Source organism: Apostichopus japonicus, chromosome 12 (genome assembly GCF_037975245.1).
Source record: "Apostichopus japonicus isolate 1M-3 chromosome 12, ASM3797524v1, whole genome shotgun sequence".
NCBI lineage: Eukaryota > Metazoa > Echinodermata > Holothuroidea > Aspidochirotida > Stichopodidae > Apostichopus > Apostichopus japonicus.
In genome coordinates, this window is record NC_092572.1 from 31,422,691 (window position 1) to 31,440,711 (window position 18,021).

General features: G+C 36.3%; 1 protein-coding gene across 5 annotated transcripts in view; it reads left to right on the forward strand.

Moving 5' to 3' along the window:
* The window catches only part of LOC139977738 (uncharacterized), a 66,433-nt gene that overhangs the window by 33,867 nt on the left and 14,545 nt on the right, over positions 1-18,021 (forward strand). For all 5 annotated transcript variants that reach the window (XM_071987302.1, XM_071987304.1, XM_071987306.1 and 2 more), the window contains exons 4-14: positions 1,631-1,901; positions 2,269-2,568; positions 4,460-6,198; positions 6,486-6,688; positions 7,140-7,216; positions 8,086-8,147; positions 11,543-11,603; positions 12,678-13,001; positions 13,624-13,847; positions 15,713-15,838; positions 16,968-17,114. In XM_071987302.1, the coding sequence (XP_071843403.1) occupies positions 1,631-1,901; positions 2,269-2,568; positions 4,460-6,198; positions 6,486-6,688; positions 7,140-7,216; positions 8,086-8,147; positions 11,543-11,603; positions 12,678-13,001; positions 13,624-13,847; positions 15,713-15,838; positions 16,968-17,114 (3,534 nt within the window). The remainder of the gene's footprint in view (positions 1-1,630; positions 1,902-2,268; positions 2,569-4,459; positions 6,199-6,485; positions 6,689-7,139; positions 7,217-8,085; positions 8,148-11,542; positions 11,604-12,677; positions 13,002-13,623; positions 13,848-15,712; positions 15,839-16,967; positions 17,115-18,021) is intronic.

Sequence of the window (18,021 nt, forward strand, 5' to 3'; positions counted from 1 at the left end):
GCCCAAAATTGGTGGAATATGAAAAATGGCCTGAAATTTGGTGGGCCATAAAGTTTTGTGGGCCCTACATTTTTAAGCTTGAAAAGGTATGAGCTTCTGCACCATTGGTGCTCTAGTATTTATTTGGATTAGGGGTTAGATACAAAATGTGTCTATCATTTCCAACATTCTAACTGCATTGTGCAGTTTAAGATTTCATGTTTTTGAACAGACTGTGGCTACAGCCCTGCACATACACCAAAGCAACTTGGAGGACATTCTAGATTAGTTTTGTTAGAAAATGACAGACAATGGCTACAGTACAGTCCCCTGTATACATTTTAAAGCATGTTTACTGTAGATGACATCCAACAGGACCAAAACCTTAATAAATTTGTAAAACATCACAAATGTGCAGTGTAGACTACAGTATATACACTTAACATTAAACCCCTACAGTATACATCTCAATACCTCTATGTATATATATTGTAATACTTGACAGCAGAATGGTGTTTTGCTTCTTCTGCCACATTGCTTGATCAATGCTCTTGAAATATTTTCCCTTGGTACTAACTACATGGAATCATGTACAGAATGTAATGTTTTGTAGCCTCAAAGCATTTCAGCCACAAATTATGAGGCAATTATGGCTTAATTTGGTGCATTAATCATCTGTGCTTACATCTCATCTGATAGAAGGTTACATTTAGGTGTCAACCACAGTTTTGCTGTAACCACCTGACCTACTGGTTCCAGAAATGCTTGCAAGCAGTAAAGCAATAAACAAAGGAGGTTAGGCATCTGAAGGTTAGAGAGCTCTGTGCAAATGTGACCAGTAATACCACTAGTAGCCCGGAAGTGTCTTACAGTTTCCTTCTTACCTGACAGTAAAGCCTTGATTTGACAATCGAGTTACAAAAGTCTAAACATCTTAGATTGAACTGTTGCAAAGATATTGTTTGCTTGAAAGTACTGTATATTATACAATTGTGAAATCATATCAAGTTTGAAAGGTCTTCTTTCAGTGAGCAGATAGCTAGTGCTCTTTTAACGATATTTTGTTTGTTGGAATTGGCTTTAAAGCACTGTACATAATGAAGGATATACATATTGTTTGTCCTTAAATCATTCTGTAAAGTAGAATAGATCAGTAATTACTTTTGCACATTACACTGAGTCTGTGTGCATTGAAATGTCTGTTAACAAATATACCCTAAATAATGTACATCTACAATAACCTTACTTTCTTATTAGATAGAGGTCATAGGTCAGTTCACCTAAATATCAATAAGAAACAAATGGGAGAACACACAGTTAACTTTAGATGTGGTTTTGTAGATTTTCTTTCCTTCCTTACAATATATGTGATGTACAGTATATCCCATTAAGCCGATCAGAGGTCAATACCTATAGTAGCTGCTTTGACTTCATTTAGTGTGTGGATCTTCTGTGCGAGTAACCAGAATCTTACTCTCTTATGTGGAGCTCAAGAGAAGTTCAAGACTCAGACGAGCTGTTGGTTTCATCTCAAACATCACGTTTCAGAAATCTTCTGACCAAGGCTAGTCTAAAATGAAAGTAATTAATGTGATTAGTTGGCAAAGATTTACTAAATCAATGGATTGATTGTTGTTTCTCTCTTCTGTAGGCATCCATCTTCACCTTCAGCAATCTCAAAGAAGAACTGTCTTCAAAGCTTACCCAAACTGACTGTGGGAATTTAGGCCGCTACTTTTCACTACCACCCGATCAAGTGAAGACCATTATTACAAGTCCCTTGTACTCCAAGAACTTTCTGCTTGCCCTTGAAGAGAGAGGATACATACACCCTTCAAATGTGAATCGATTAACTAATGCACTAACTGAGCTCAAGATCAACCATACTCACTTACTAACAGAGACGTACATGAAGCTGAGAGGTAGGCCAATAATCACTAGCTCTCTTGTAATTATGTATTTTGCTTCACCTTTGGTAGTTCCAAAATGCACTTACTTAAAAAGCCATACCCCTGCCCCTAACTTGCCCTATTCCCCTTCCCCACCCCTACCCCCCCAGAAAGATCCCACTTTAAGTATTGAAACATAACACAGGTGGTGATTTATTCTAGATGCTGGCAACCAAAATGTGCACACCAAAACATAGTACATATGTACATTTGTACAAGTGAGCAAAAGTCACCCTGTGCCATGATGTAGATTATGCATTTATCAGTGTGCCTGTACGTATCTGTGGATATTTAACAAAAACTGGAAACTTAATTTAATGTTTTACCTTAAACATTTCAGATCAAGAGACTGAATACGATAGATTCCTCGCCGGCCTCTCTGCTCATTTGACATTTTCCATAACAGTGAAACTGTGTGATAACTTTGAAGTTACTGATAAGAACAAGAAGACAGTTATCTCCAGTCAGAATCCAGGACTCTCCTTCCTCCTGACAATTGATAAGATGGGTATCATTAATCCTTCTGATGTCAGCAAATTAGAGACTCCTTTAGAGGAATATCGTCTTCTCCAGGCAGTAGCTAAGATACACGAGTACCAGTCCTTGGTACTTTATGACGAAATCAAGCCACAAGATGAAGGTATTGTAAATTCATGTGTACTTTATACTCCACTGGTACAAGTTTCATGCCAGTTTTAAGGAACATTCCTGACTTTAGACTTCATAGCTCAAAAACAGTTAAACACACAAAATGCACTGCATATATATATATATATATATATATATATATATATATATATATATATATATATATATAGATATAGATATAGATATAGTATATGAGTGCATTTTGTGGGCATGAAACTTGTACCAGTGTATATATATTAGTGTTTACACGGGTCCAAATATCGGGAACCGGGTACCCGAGGGCCGTTACCGGTCGGGTATCCGGGTAAGTACCCGGAAAAAATTTATTTACCCTCGTGTATCACGATTTTCAAGTAATTACATATTGGATGCTGTAATAAATTGCATTATATTCTCTACTGACAAGTTTTCATGTTCAAATACGTAGACCTGTGTAAGATAACATTTAAAACCTTCCTCAATAGTTTTTATTTGCTTTTGTTTCTTTCATTAGCTTGTTAATAAATTAATTAATTATAATTAGCATAACTACTAACACGGCACTGCCGCCGCTGCTTATGCTTGTTCGTGCACATCTATTGGATCAAACCATATAAATATCCAATTTAGCTCTTAAACAGTTGTTACTAACTAGGCCTACTACTACTATGCTATTATGCAGGCTCAGGGTTCACATTAGCCGCGAGATTGTGCGATTTGCACAATTTGATCGCATTTACGATTAGTAAAAAGCCACTTGCGATTACTATTGTTTAGTTATCCCGTCTATAATGCATAAACATCTCGTAAAATTCTTTGTCAGCCTTTCCTTCTATGAAATAAACGAATGAATAAATAATAATTTCTTCCACATGGTAGCCTAACACCACACTTAGTCAATGGGGTGATCTAGCCTAGCCATCTGTTTATTAGCTGAAATTGTGACGCAGTTATAAGATATCAATGGTAAGCTTTCGTTTTTGCTGTTATCTTCGAACACATGGTAGCCTAACAACACACTAAGTCAATGGGAAATCTGCCTAACCATCGGTTTGCACTTTTTTTTTTAAAACAATCACACTTTGCGTAGGATTCGGGTAAAAAATTAGGAACCTGTTAGTTTTGCGTCGTGCGGGTACCTTGGTTATTGCTGTTATCTTCGACCACATTGTAGCCTAACACCACACTAAGTCAATGGGAAATCTGCCTAACCGTCAGTTTGTCAATTTTTCTATTTTTATTTTAAATCACACTTTGCGTAGGATTCGGGTAATAAATTAGGAACCGGGTAGTGTCGCGTTGGGCGGGTACCCGGGTACCCGGATAACCAGGCAAACACTAATATATATATGAGTGCATTTAGTAAATGAGTGCATTTTGTGGGCATGAAACTTGTACCAGTATATATATAAATATATATATATATATATAGTATTAATATTTAATTTTCTTTAAAATAAATAAATAAATTCTTTCCATTTATGACAGCAATCTTTGTGCAATGTTTGTCTAGAGCTAAATAAAAGAAAATTAATTTTTTAATTTGGATTTTTCAATAGTGGTCATGTAGTGTCTTTGAAATTAAATGGTAGATATAGAACAGTATCTGATGGTATGAATGAAATATAATAACATTTGGGTTTCCTACTAGCATGTTTGAGCAATTCCAGTGTCTTAGTTTGTGTTGGGAGTGAGCTTCCTTTACATTTGAAGATTATACTACACTAGTTGTTAATAAATGTTACCAAAGATACAGTGTTACGAGATTGCCCAAACTATTGATATCAGTATGGTACATTTTTTACAAACTCTGTTGTAAATTGTGAAACATTTTATTATTTTATTATATTATTAACTTGTTTCAATAGAAATTGAACTGTGCTTTCTGTTTCCTTGTTTTAAAGGCAAAGAGAGCTTATTCCTGAAATGCTTACAACAGAAGATGAAGAGTTGGTTTGAAACAATGACTCCTGTCCCCTGGATGAAGTCTTGTCAATGGAAATCTAATGATCTCTTTATTGCCAGCCGCTTAGTCTTAACAAATTCTGGTTCAAAAATATCTCGCAGAGAAGTTGACCGAAAATGTAAGCTGCACTACCTAGATATCTTTACTGATAAAAGACTAAAAGCAGAGACTCGAATCATTCTGGAAGGACAGCCAGGCTCCGGCAAGACACTGCTCTCCTCTCAGTTGGCCTATGACTGGTGTTGTGGAAAGCTTATGGATATCCCTGTGGTCATCTATCTGCCTTTGAAAATTGTTGATGACATGACAATTATTGAAGCTATCAAGATGTTTTACATCCGTAAAGGCATTCCCATCACAGAAGAGGATATTGAGTCTATGCTTAACAGTGATAAGAAGAAAGTCTATCTCATATTGGATGGGTTGGAAGAATACAATGGTGTAACCAAAGATGGAAGTCCCTCAGAAGTCATGAGAGTAATGAAAAAGGAGAAACTGTCCAACTGCATTGTTATAATCACAGCTAGGACAGATTATACCAAACATCTGCCTCCAGGTCCAATGTTGAAGATAGGAAGCTTTGGTGAGGATGAGAGGGATGAATACATTGAAAAAGTCTACTCTGATGATGTCAAAAGGCAAGAAGAAGTAAAGGAATTGATTGGCAATGTTCCATTCATTCTTGATCTTTGTAATGTTCCACTACTCTTTGTGTTGTTAGTACATAACATTGATAGATTAGGAAAGTTACAAGAGGTTCAGCTTGACCGGGTTACTCCTTTCGTGAAGGCCATTGTAGACATTCTGTGTCCAGTGCAGGATGAAGAAGACAAACATAGTCATATGTCTGACCAGAAAACATATATTACATTGGAGGAACTTGCATTTAATGGCCTCTGTAAAGGAAACCAACAATTGTTTTGGCAGAAAGACTTTGTGGATAGAAGTGTCACTAATAGCAAAGCATGGATAGATTCTGGGATACTTATTGTTGAGGAAGGAACTCCATTTAATTCCACTGATAGGAATCTTCAGACTGCCTCGGGCAGTGGAACTCCCCAGACTGATTCCATCAGTGATGAGTCACTGAACACAGCTAATGTTACTTCAGAGATAAAGAGAGGGGTATCCCCTGATCCTGATCTCTCAGCATCTGTCAGTCAATCAGAGAGTAAACCAATATTGGAATCAAAAGAGAAAAAATCAAAACCTTTACTGAAAGGAAAAGCTGCAAAATATGTCTCTTTACAGGTTAAATTCCTTCATAAGTTAATCCAAGAGTGGTTTGCAGCACAGTATTTAGCTCTCCTGTTCTGGGGTCACAAATCAACTGAACACCATTACAAGTATCAATTGTTCAGAGAACACTTGGCTAACATAGACCCAGCTGATCTCCATTATGTCTTGCGCTTCACTTGTCACATCTGTCCTCCCAGCTTTCATTTCATTGCCAGTTTTCTGATGAGAGACTTTAAAACAGGAGATGGTGAGATTCCTGATTACATCATGAACTGCATCTGTCTTTGTTTTGCTGAGCATGATGAGTACAAAGGACACAAGTTCAAGGACATTGTCACAGAGATCTGTAGAAGAGAATCTGTCAACTTCAGCTCTGGAGATAGTCGACTGCTGCTGAGGTCAAAAGTTTCTATGCTGACCTTTGCTTCAAGATCAAAGGTACATTCACTTTTTTTAACACTGTCCATTTTAAAAGTTACTCCATATTCCTTAACATATTGGTTGCATGAAGATACTTGATAAATATTTCAGCCCAAATTATGCTTGAGTGAATTCCTAGTAATATATACGTCGTAATGTTTTATGATCAAGTCAGTGTTGAATTGGTTCTCTTTATGAGTACATTATTTACGTACCTTCCCTTATACCACGGAACAAATAAACCCCTCTGTTATCTGTGAATACTGATATCAGGTTTACATGTAAGAAACACTGTTCTTTTTTAGGTTCCAATAAAGCGTCTGAAGTTTTCAGATGTGGTTGAAAAAGTTACAGACAAGGCCCTTGTCTTACAGGACGATGTATGGCTTGGTATATTAGAAACTCTTGAGGCTATTGAAATGGATCGATGGGACCAGAAACTAATTGACAAAGATTATGAAGACCTTATAAAATTCATTTTAAATTGTAAACATGTTAATGCAGCATGGTAAGTAGAAATTTAATATCTTTCGTTTATTGAAACAATGAAAACAAAACTGAGAATACATAACTATATGGACATAGAGACAAAAATAGTTGAAGATGTATATCAGAAACTCCAACAGGAAAGAAAAAGTAACTGTTGGTATCTTTCTTTAGGTCACACAGTGTTCATTTGTAACGGTTTTGTTGTTTACATAACGGACCAATGTATGCATTCCTATTTAATCAAGATATAGAGAATATATGCACATTCAATATTACTTTTATGAAATATATACAATGCATGGAGAAAAAAAGGACACAATGCATTGTAAACACTAATCAAAAACTCAACAGTGAAATGAACAACTAATACACATGGTTCAATATTTTAACCTTTGCTGCTAAGAATTTCTGTATATAAGAACATTGTCTGCACCAGCCATGTATTGATTCTTCACCTTCTTTAACCCTAGTTTACTCTTTCCAAGTCCACCGAAGGATGTGACAGATGACAAGATTCTGAAAGCCTTACAATCTCGAAATATTTCAGGTACAATGTCACTTAGTAATTAATGAATATATACCACTTTTGTTTGGTTATGTAAATTAAGTCCCATGGTAGCATGTTGTAGGTAAATACTTACCACGCAGTCAAAGGAAGTAATGTGTAGTCGACTTGACTATTAAAACAAGTGAATTCTACATTGGTCTAACATCTTTGTTTGAAGCACTTTGTAATGTACTCAAAGTATAGAGAAATAACTTGGATCCATTGCATCATATTGATTGTGTATATATGGGTGAATTTAGAGCTATACTGAGTTTGTGAGAAGCAGTTCTCATTTGAGATAACATGAGTTACTGTAAAGTCTGAATACTTTTTAGCAATGACAAACTTCTCCAAAACTACAGCATCATTGAACTTAAGCATATATGGCATGTGGATTCACTTTACATTGATGAGTGCAAGAACCCTTTTGTTTTCTTGCGGAGGTCAAAAGTCTAGAAACCTTGTCACAACAAAAACTCCCAAGTGTAAAGGGTGGCTGATTTTTTTCACTTCTATGTAGATCCAGTAGTAAGTTGGTTTTCTGGTTGTTTAATTTACTTGATAGAAAGAAGATCATGAGAAAGATCAGACTGAGGCTATTCTTTGATTATCTTTTATCACTTACACTTAATTTCTGCAGGCATAACAGTATTTCTCACAAATTGTTAAACAATCAGTTGTTACTTTTCAATCAGATGTTTACCAAACACGTAGTTATTTGCAGATCTAGTCTAGAACGAGATGTAACTACAATTTCATGGAAACAAATTGTCACCATTTAGCGAATAGTAAATCATTCATTTAAGAGAATTGCAGTTCTATTTGCAGTGAGCACAACAGTTATATGTGAACTGATATGCTCTTTGCAGTTGAATGGACCATTGGAGCCAATGTAATTCACACTTTAGATGTGCACACTGGAAAATGGCCGGTGAGATAAACATAATCTGTTTTGTTTTATTGTCAAATTTATGATAAAGTATTATTTGGTAGACTGCAAGTACGCAAGCATTTTTGGTTCTTGCTTTAGCAAAGGAAGCTATATATTCAAGTTTGCGTGTTTGCATGGGTGTGTCTGTGTGTGTGCTTGTGACACTTGCTGGGTACACTGTAACTCAACAAGGGAAAGTTGGACTAAAATCAGACTTGGTATATATATAGATCCGCCATAGTGGGAAAGTGTGCCCTATTGTTTTGGTGCCTGTGAAGGTCACAAAAAGTCAGTTAGAGGCCAAAACACAAAATATTAAAAAAAAAGCAAACTCCCATTGACAGGGCTTGACATGATTGATATTTCGGGAGTAGTTGTGAATGGGGTAATGGACCATTTCTAAACCTAACAGTCATGTGATCCAAAGTCAACAAAGGTCAATTAGGGGGTCAAAAACTAGTATTTTCGCAATAACTTGAGAACCAAATGTCCATCAAAGTTCGGAGTTACGCTTTTGTAATCCAATAGTCGACCTGCATTTGGGTGACCTTCGACCTCAGCTTGACGTCCGGTGACCTGTATTAGTTTCTTTGATTATTTGAATTTTCGTGGCCATATTCAGATCTAAGCTGTCCATAAGCTGACTCCTCTGCAACCTGTGTGTGAAAAGTTATTATAGATCAAAGTTTCGTTTGGTTTTGTTAAAATTCTAAATAAGTATAGTTAGGATGATTCTCTCATATCAGATACCTGGTCTGCAACAGGTTCTGAATAGGACTAACGGTTGATTTGTGATATTTTGGGTAATAATATTGTGTGTGTACATCAAATCACATAACAATTTAGGACAGTGCCGCTCCCTTGTGAATATTCCTTACAAGCAAGGAACCATAGTGCCCTTGGGCTCTTGTTCATTCCTTGCCGAAGGCTGAAGGAATCTATGAGATGGTGATGGCGTGTGTGTGTATGTATGTGTGCGTGTGGGTGTATTTGACACTTTGGCTCGTAAACATGATATCTCAAGAAGTTAAAGTTGGATGAACTTCAAACTTAGTGTGTGTAGCTCTTAGTGAGTAGATAATCCCAATTGTTTCTCATGGAGTTCAAGGGTCATTGAGGTCAACAGAGGTCAAATTTTGAAAAACTCTCTCATTTGAGAGATCACTAGAGGTCATAGGCGGAAAACCTTGTAAACACGGTATCTCAAGATGTTAAAGATTCTACTTTTTAACTTGGACTGTAAATTGACGAAGGTGAGCAGATGATCCCTATTGTTTTACATTGAGGTCAATGATCAGCAAAATATCTCAAGGAGTACAAGTGTTTTTTTAACTTCAAACCTAGTATGTGGGTAGCCCTCAATGAGAAGATGTTCTCTATTTTTTTCATTGAGGGTCATTTGAGAGATCACCAGAGGTCATAGGCAGAAAACCTTGTAAACACGGTATCTCAAGAAGTTAAAGATGCTACTTTTTAGCTTGGACTGTAAATTGACGAAGGTGAGCAGATGATCCCTATTGTTCTACATGGAGGTCAATGGTCAGCAAAATATCTCAAGGAGTACAAGTGTTTTTTAACTTCAAACCTAGTATGTGGGTAGCCCTCAATGAGAAGATGTTCTCTATTTTTTTCATTGAGGGTCATTTGAGAGATCACCAGAGGTCATAGGCAGAAAACCTTGTAAACACGGTATCTCAAGAAGTTAAAGATGCTACTTTTTAGCTTGGACTGTAAATTGACGAAGGTGAGCAGATGATCCCTATTGTTCTACATGGAGGTCAATGGTCAGCAAAATATCTCAAGGAGTACAAGTGTTTTTTAACTTCAAACCTAGTATGTGGGTAGCCCTCAATGAGAAGATGTTCTCTATTTTTTTCATTGAGGGTCATTTGAGAGATCACCAGAGGTCATAGGCAGAAAACCTTGTAAACACGGTATCTCAAGAAGTTAAAGATGCTACTTTTTAGCTTGGACTGTAAATTGACGAAGGTGAGCAGATGATCCCTATTGTTCTACATGGAGGTCAATGGTCAGCAAAATATCTCAAGGAGTACAAGTGTTTTTTAACTTCAAACCTAGTATGTGGGTAGCCCTCAATGAGAAGATGTTCTCTATTTTTTTCATGGAGGGTCATTTGAGAGATCACCAGAGGTCATAGGCGGAAAACCTGGTAAACACGGTATCTCAAGAAGTTAAAGATGCTACTTTTGAACTTGGACTGTAAATTGACGAAGGTGAGCAGATGATCCCTATTGTTTTACAGTGAGGTCAATGGTCAGCAAAATATCTCAGGGAGTACAAGTGTTTTTTAACTTCAAACCTAGTATGTGGGTAGCCCTCAATGGGAAGGGGTTCTCTATTTTTTTCATGGAGGGTCATTTGAGAGATCACCAGAGGTCATAGGCGGAAAACCTGGTAAACACGGTATCTCAAGAAGTTAAAGATGCTACTTTTGAACTTGGACTGTAAATTGACGAAGGTGAGCAGATGATCCCTATTGTTTTACATTGAGGTCAATGGTCAGCAAAATATCTCAGGGAGTACAAGTGTTTTTTAACTTCAAACCTAGTATGTGGGTAGCCCTCAACGAGAAGATGTTCTCTATTTTGTCATGGAGGGTCATTTGAGAGATCACCAGCGGTCATAGGCGGAAAACCTTGTAAACACGGTATCTCAAGAAGTTAAAGATGCTACTTTTTAACTTGGACTGTAAATTGACGAAGGTAGGCAGATGATCCCTATTGTTTTACATGGAGGTCAATGGTCATTTGGGGTCACCAGAGGTCAAAAGCTGAAAAACATGTAAAAACAATATCTCAAGAAGTAAAAGTTTCTTGAGCTTTAAACTTTGTTTCTCAATAGCCCTTGGTGAGAAGGTGATCCATATTGTTTTTCATGAGGTCAAAGTTCATTTGAGGTCACCAGAGGTCAAAGGCTGAAAACCTGGTAAACACGACATCTCAAGAAGCAAACGTTGCTTCAACTTTAAACATTGTATGTTGATAGCCCTTGGTGAGCAGATGATCCCTATTGTTTTCCTTGGAGGTCAAGGTCTTTGAATGTCAAATGTTGGTTACAGTCAGAATTAATTTCATTATGCACAAGTGAATGTTGTTTGACCTTCGACCCTCTTTGCGTAGGTATGCATTACTCAATTCTGCAAGACTTTCCATTTCTGCTCAGCATTCCAGCTCGTTAGAAATCTTGCATTCTTGCATTCAAATCTTGCATTCAAAGTTTCTTCTCATATTGGCAAGTGATCACTAAGTCACGTGTCTTTCTGGTTCCATCATATTTGTTTTGATTGTTGCTTTCGAGAAGTTCTGTCAGTTACCAGCAAATCTAAATTGATAATTGTTTCTATTGCATTTATCTGGAATTATTTCTTCAACTAGATGGAGTTTAGACTACACAGTAGGAACTCTAATGAACCATCAGCAACAAAAGCAGTTAAAGGTGTGTCTAGCTTAAAATTATTTATTTTAAACATTATGATTCACAGTATCAAGGAGATAGTTAGTGGAATCACTCTTTTTTAGAGAAGGGATCATGATTGACTTATTGAAATTGAGTTAAGAAGAGTTTTACAAAGTAAACATTTTATAAAATATAATTAAAAATGTAATTCTGTAGCAATGATGAATAATGGAATAAAGTGAATAACAATGGTAGCACTAGCCTTTGACATAGTTTGTAGCTAAGTAGATAGGCTGAGATATGGCAATCTTCAAAGCTTGCAATCTTTGAGGATATAAAGATAGATCCTGACCTTAGTTTGGAACTATCCAGGTAGAAAAGGAATTTGGTCTTAGGTATCATTTTAACACTCACAGAGCCACATGTAGAGAACACGCTTGAGCTGGTAAAGTAAATCAGAACAGTGTTAGTCTATGTGTGGTAACACCATAATTAGTGTGCTCCATAAGATTCATGCAAACATGCAATGGCACATGACAATCTAGTTGGATCGAAGTGGAAAGGGAAAGTAACATTGTGTGACCTTTCCCTCTTATTCCACACTTCTATCATGCTCTGCGTTACCTAACATGAGCAGTTGAGATTGTTCATATTGCACAAGCTGGCTATTAACACATGTAGCACTGTATACTGACAGATATGATACCCTCTTTACCAGTTGCTAAACATTGTTTTATGATATCTTTGATGATGCCTGAACATACAATATCTGTGGGTCTCATACAGAACCATACATAAGGTGCACAGATGGTAAAGCTATGTCTTACTGTAATACTCAGCAAGTTTATGGACTTGAATTTGCATAATTTATGAAAGCTAATGCATTAAATTAATAATAAGGTCAATGACTCAATAAGAAGTTGTACTGACCATGGAGCTTAAATGACACACTTTCAAGAACAACTAAAAATACTTTTAATATTGAGGCAACAGTGCATGATACTAGACTACACTGATTGATGTTAAAACTATATAATTGTTGATTACTGGCATGTTTGTTTTCTAACTAATTTGTGGTGCTATTCATGATATTCTCTTTACACTCATCTAAAGATATTGACTTGGACACATCTCTTAGCATACAATCTTTGGTTAACAAGGAAGGAGGGATTCTAGAGATACCAGGGACTGGCGTTAGACTAGAGATTCCTTGTGGTGCTATTGATCAGGAATGCTTGATCCAGATGAGAATCATACCAATCAGTTTTCAAGAAGAGTCTAACTCATCATTTACCAGTAACTCAACAGTAGTAGTGGAACTTCTTCCTGATAATCTGAAGTTACATCAGTTAGCAAAACTCACCCTGCCTCACTGTCTGCAGTTGAAGAACACTGGTGAACGTAAAGCCATGGTGTACAGCAGTCACCATGCTAAAGGTACTCTATATATGTAGTGTAGGTACTCTGACTAAGCAGACATGGAAGAGACACCACACCCATAGTATACGTATACTGATGTATTGTTCATTCCTGGTATGCAGTATCTATCATACCTACCAAGACAATATTGGTGTCTATGTTGCCTTTAGTGTTGTCAACAGATAATTGACAGTGTGTTAGGTTTCATACTCGTGATGCATGCAGCAGTCATCACATGAAGAAATATTTGCATGCTAAATGATTGTAAAATATTCTTTTTTACAACAAAGATATGCAGTACATATTTAAATGTGGCTAACTAATACAGCTGTCATCATTCCATACATGTTATAAAGCTGACTTTTAGAAATAATAGGAATATAACATGTCATCACAATATTACTTAGTAGGTGAAGATGTTAATGTAACCATCATAATGAAACATAACCATGTCTTTTGTGAAATTTTAACTCACTACAAGTACCACTGGGTTGCAAGCAAAATATTTCTTGGAAATACTTTATAACCTTCTGCATTATCTGTAAAGTGTGTGCTTGAAAAGAAAGGAAAATTAAGAAATGACAATAAGAAATGACAGTATCAACTTTTCAGGCTCGTGCTGTCTTTTGTTTTGATTCAGGTTGTAAGCCAATGTGGAGACCAAAACCTAATGTTTTGTATCAGCTGAATGACACAAACTGTGTTATCTGGGTTGAAAGCTTTTCCTGGGAGACATGTGAGATTGATGGGAAAATTGTTGAATTTAAGAAGATCCAAGTCTATGCTGCTGGTAACCCGAACCCACTTTCTAAAATAATACCCATACATGTTGGCTTCTACCCTAAACTGCCAGGTGAAAGACCGGTGAGTCAAAGTGAATGATTATCATTGTTGCAATAAATTGTCAGCTACATATGTTTGTAATGTATATAATTGTGTTAATTAGAAGCCACTAACACGTAGTTTAAGTTATTTGCAATGTTATTTTATGATAAACACAAACCAACTTACAGTACATACCACACTTATAGTGCAAACATCACTTTGCATGAGTATAATTATGATGCCCAAGTGCAAGTATGAGTACAGGAAGCATACATGTCGTAGGAGTATGAGTACAGATAAAACTGTGGTTCTGATTTACGTGATCTAATACTCATAAACATGTATGATGTTTAATCTCCTTGGTCAGAAGTTTGCAAAGGAAACTTGTTCTAGTTTGTCAGAAATTGATGGAAATCACTAGATCTTTTTGTACATTATCAAGATCTATTTTCCATTTGGAGAGAACTTGCAGGAGGGAACAAGAAAGGGACACCAGGATGGGGGGGGGGGGGGAGGGGGTTCTGAGAGCAGTGCTCCCAAATTTGTGGTCCAAACAAGATATAACACCAATTAATAGTTTTATAGTATTATTGTTTGTAACAACACGTAGTAACATGCGATTTAACAAGAAGCGAGTAATTAATACAAAGGATGAAGTAATTGGAAAATTAGACACCATCTTTAGTTAACGACACCGAAAAGGTTACAGAAACACTATTAGTAAGCTACACTACAGTACAGTTGGTATAAAATATAGAGACTCTTTGTTTGGGAAAGAGGCAGTAGATTTTATGAAAAGTTGATAAGGGTGTGTACGTGTGTGCTGGTTGGGGGGGGGGGGGGGTTGTTTCGATTACTTGGAAGAGAAACATCTTTAATGGTGAAATCAGCCACACTGTGTGCATGCAAAAACATCTCAATGTTAGAGAATTTTACTCGAGGTAGAGGTTTTCACACTTGAGCAGTGTTTAAGAGATGCCATAGTGCATACTTTTACAAGATTTTGGATTACACTTAATATTGTAATGATAATAATAATGATAACGATAACCATAATGATAATGATGTTCCATAATGAAGTGTACACTCACTGTATGCAACATTTTGTGAAGTTGTTTGAAAATAAAATATATGCAGCAAATGTATCCATACAAGAATAGGGTTATTACTGCAGTCATAATAAATATGGAAATAGACGTGGGTGTTTGACTAAAAAAAGTATGATAACCAAGTCGTTAGTACAAGTAGTTAGTACAGTGAAGATTGGGAGTTTGTCAAATGTACTCATCTATGAATACAGACTCTGGGAATACAAGCCTGGTACATAATGCTAACAATAACATCGTTGTTGTCAAACATCTTTTAACATAATCTGATATAAAGAATACCTCTGCTCTATTTGCTTACCTACATATTGATAGGCCTCAAGGTATATGGGCAAATCTGGTTTTAGCTCATAACATAGAAAAACTTGTTCATTCATACTTAGTAAAGATTCCTAAATCCTATTGGTCCATTCAGGTCAGCTGACCGTGGTTAATCCTGTGAGTAACGCACGGTAAAATTACGGGGCATCACTTTAATAAATTTTTGGTTATATGTAACCAAAAATGTTTTGTTTTATGATTCCCCCCCCCCCCCCACACAAATGGTAGTGTATGAATGAAGGGGTTAATCAACGGTCTAGTGGGCATTACTCACATGATTAATGCACTCCGGGTGTTAATGCTATCGATTAACCCCTTATTAACCAACATCAATGTCTCAAAATAATATCAATTAGGGATGCCATTTAATAGAGATTGAATCACTTGCAAGTACTAGGTCTAAGCATCTTAATTTTACATTGATTTTTGTATTGCTATCTGTTTGTTTCATTAATACTTTGTTTGTTTTCCATTAAGAACAATTTGCGAATTTTGGAAGAAATTCCGTTCCTATTCCGGAAAGAGGGAAACTTGCCTTTGAAGATAATATTTAAGGAGGTAAAGCCAATGTCCTGGAAATATACAGGAGAGGAAAAAGTGAAGGTAATTGTCTTTTTCGTCTTTTCGCTAATTAACGCTGATTTAAATTTCATGTGTGCTTCGGAATGCCTGCACACTTAACCACCAGTCTGTGAAGATATCCAAGCTGTGTCCTTCTATGGGTTTCATAAACATTACACCTAAAGTATAGTAGGTGAAAGCTCATTTGGGATTAAGGGTTTGGGGTCCAAAGACAGAAACCTTTCAAATGCTTCTTCTCCAAGGGTTTCAATTCTAATCGGGATGAAGTTTATGAGAGTGGTTGGTTGATGACTGGGCCAAAAGGTTTTACAAGGATAAGGATGTTTCAGGAACTAATTAACTGAAAAGTGAAATATTTCCAAGTGAATCTTCTTATTTGGCGTGAATATCCGAGATGCTTGTTCAGATTATCAGCATCAGCACCCCCCACCCCTTGTGCATGCCACTGGGAGTTGGCACATGATCAGTACCGCAAAATATAAAAGGGCTTAATTTTTGCATGTCATGTTATAAAAAGAAGACATAAAGTTGGTTACATTACATAATTTCTCATAGTTTATCAATTTATCACATTGTACCAATGCATTTTTGGTAGATAAGTTAAACCCAGTGGTCAAATTGTGCCCTAGTTTGATGCCAGTTAAATGGAAATTATTTTCAAGGGATGGTTTTTGTAAAAACTCTTAAGAAGGACTTGATTCAGTCAGTGACTAAGTTGATCTACATTATGAGTTTATTGTAAAGCAGTGGATAGATTCTGTCAATCAAAACAATTGCCTGCACATATTTGGAGTTTTTGAGGGTAGGAAATGAGGCTGAGGTCAATTATTTGTAAGTGTAGCTAGATAATTTTACCTCCAAAGGAAGTATATACTTTGATAGTTTCATAAAGGCTTCCATAAAAGAAGAGGACAAACAGTAGTATCTCAAATTGGTTTATGTGATAACACAAAGATATCAAGGTGTTTGAAACTTGATAGTTTGTAAAATTTAGTAATTTTGCCAGTCTCACTTAGCAAGCTGGTATTTTTTATTAAGGGTAACAGAAACATAACTGTCACTTTAGAATAATAAATATTGGAGTTTAACATATTTAAAATAAAGAAACCTGCTTATTAGATAACTAACAACTAATTTCACTTTGCTGTAGACGATTCCTTTTATAAACGTAGCAGCTGTCGTGGACTGTCCGCGTTCATTTGTCTTTGAGAAGGTTGGAGAAGAAGATTGTTTTTTATTCTTTGGAGCTACTCAAGAAGATCAAAAAGATCCAGTAGATTTGATTGTCCAGTTCCAGGTTTGTGAACAATTATAGATTCATCTTGCTTTTAAATTATCACTTGACATCATTTATCAGCTTCCTATGTTAATTCTTTGACTTTTCTTGGTAAAGATACTCATATACTTAATTATAAAACTATTGAATATGTTCTGCCTCAGTGCATACACATCAGTGAAAACAGCAGATATTTTCATTCAGTAAGCCATGCTATGATCTAGATGCATAAGTTTGGTGTTTAACTACACATATTGTTATCCCATTCCAACCCCATCGTGTTATGGGAATGGGATATTGCACCCTATCAATCATTTTGGTTCCTTGCTGGAAGAAAAGGATCCTTTTCTGTCAGGTTGGTGTGTGTATGTATGTGTGTGTTTGGGTGTGTGGTTGGTTTGTGTGGCACTCTAGCTTTTAACATGATGTTACAAGATAGGTTACTTCTGCAGTTTTCAGATTTTGCACTTGGCTTCCCCATGATTAGTACAAGAATTGTCTTGTTTTTAGTGGAGGTCATTTGTAGTCAGCAGAGAACAAAATGTGAAATCTCAAATTTCCAGAACCTGAACATCAGAGGAGGTTATGTATGCATGGTAGGATATCCATTTTTATTGTAAAAGTTTTAGAGAACTTGGAGTAGGTCACAGTTCATTAAGGTCACCAGGGATTAAAATTGGAATCCTTCATTCTGGAATCTTAAATCCTTGTAAGCACATTTTCTTTAGAGTTTACAGTGATATTTCCTGTTTTACAGTTGACCTCTGGTGAACGCAAAGGACCCTCTGTACAGATTGATAGGATTCAACTTATGGGAAACTTCAGTTAAAAAAGTTTGCCTGACCTTATGTATCCTTTCAGTTGCACTCCAATTGTAAAGCTTGGTTGAATTTGCACAAGTACAAGAGTCCAAAGGTGAAAGGTGTTT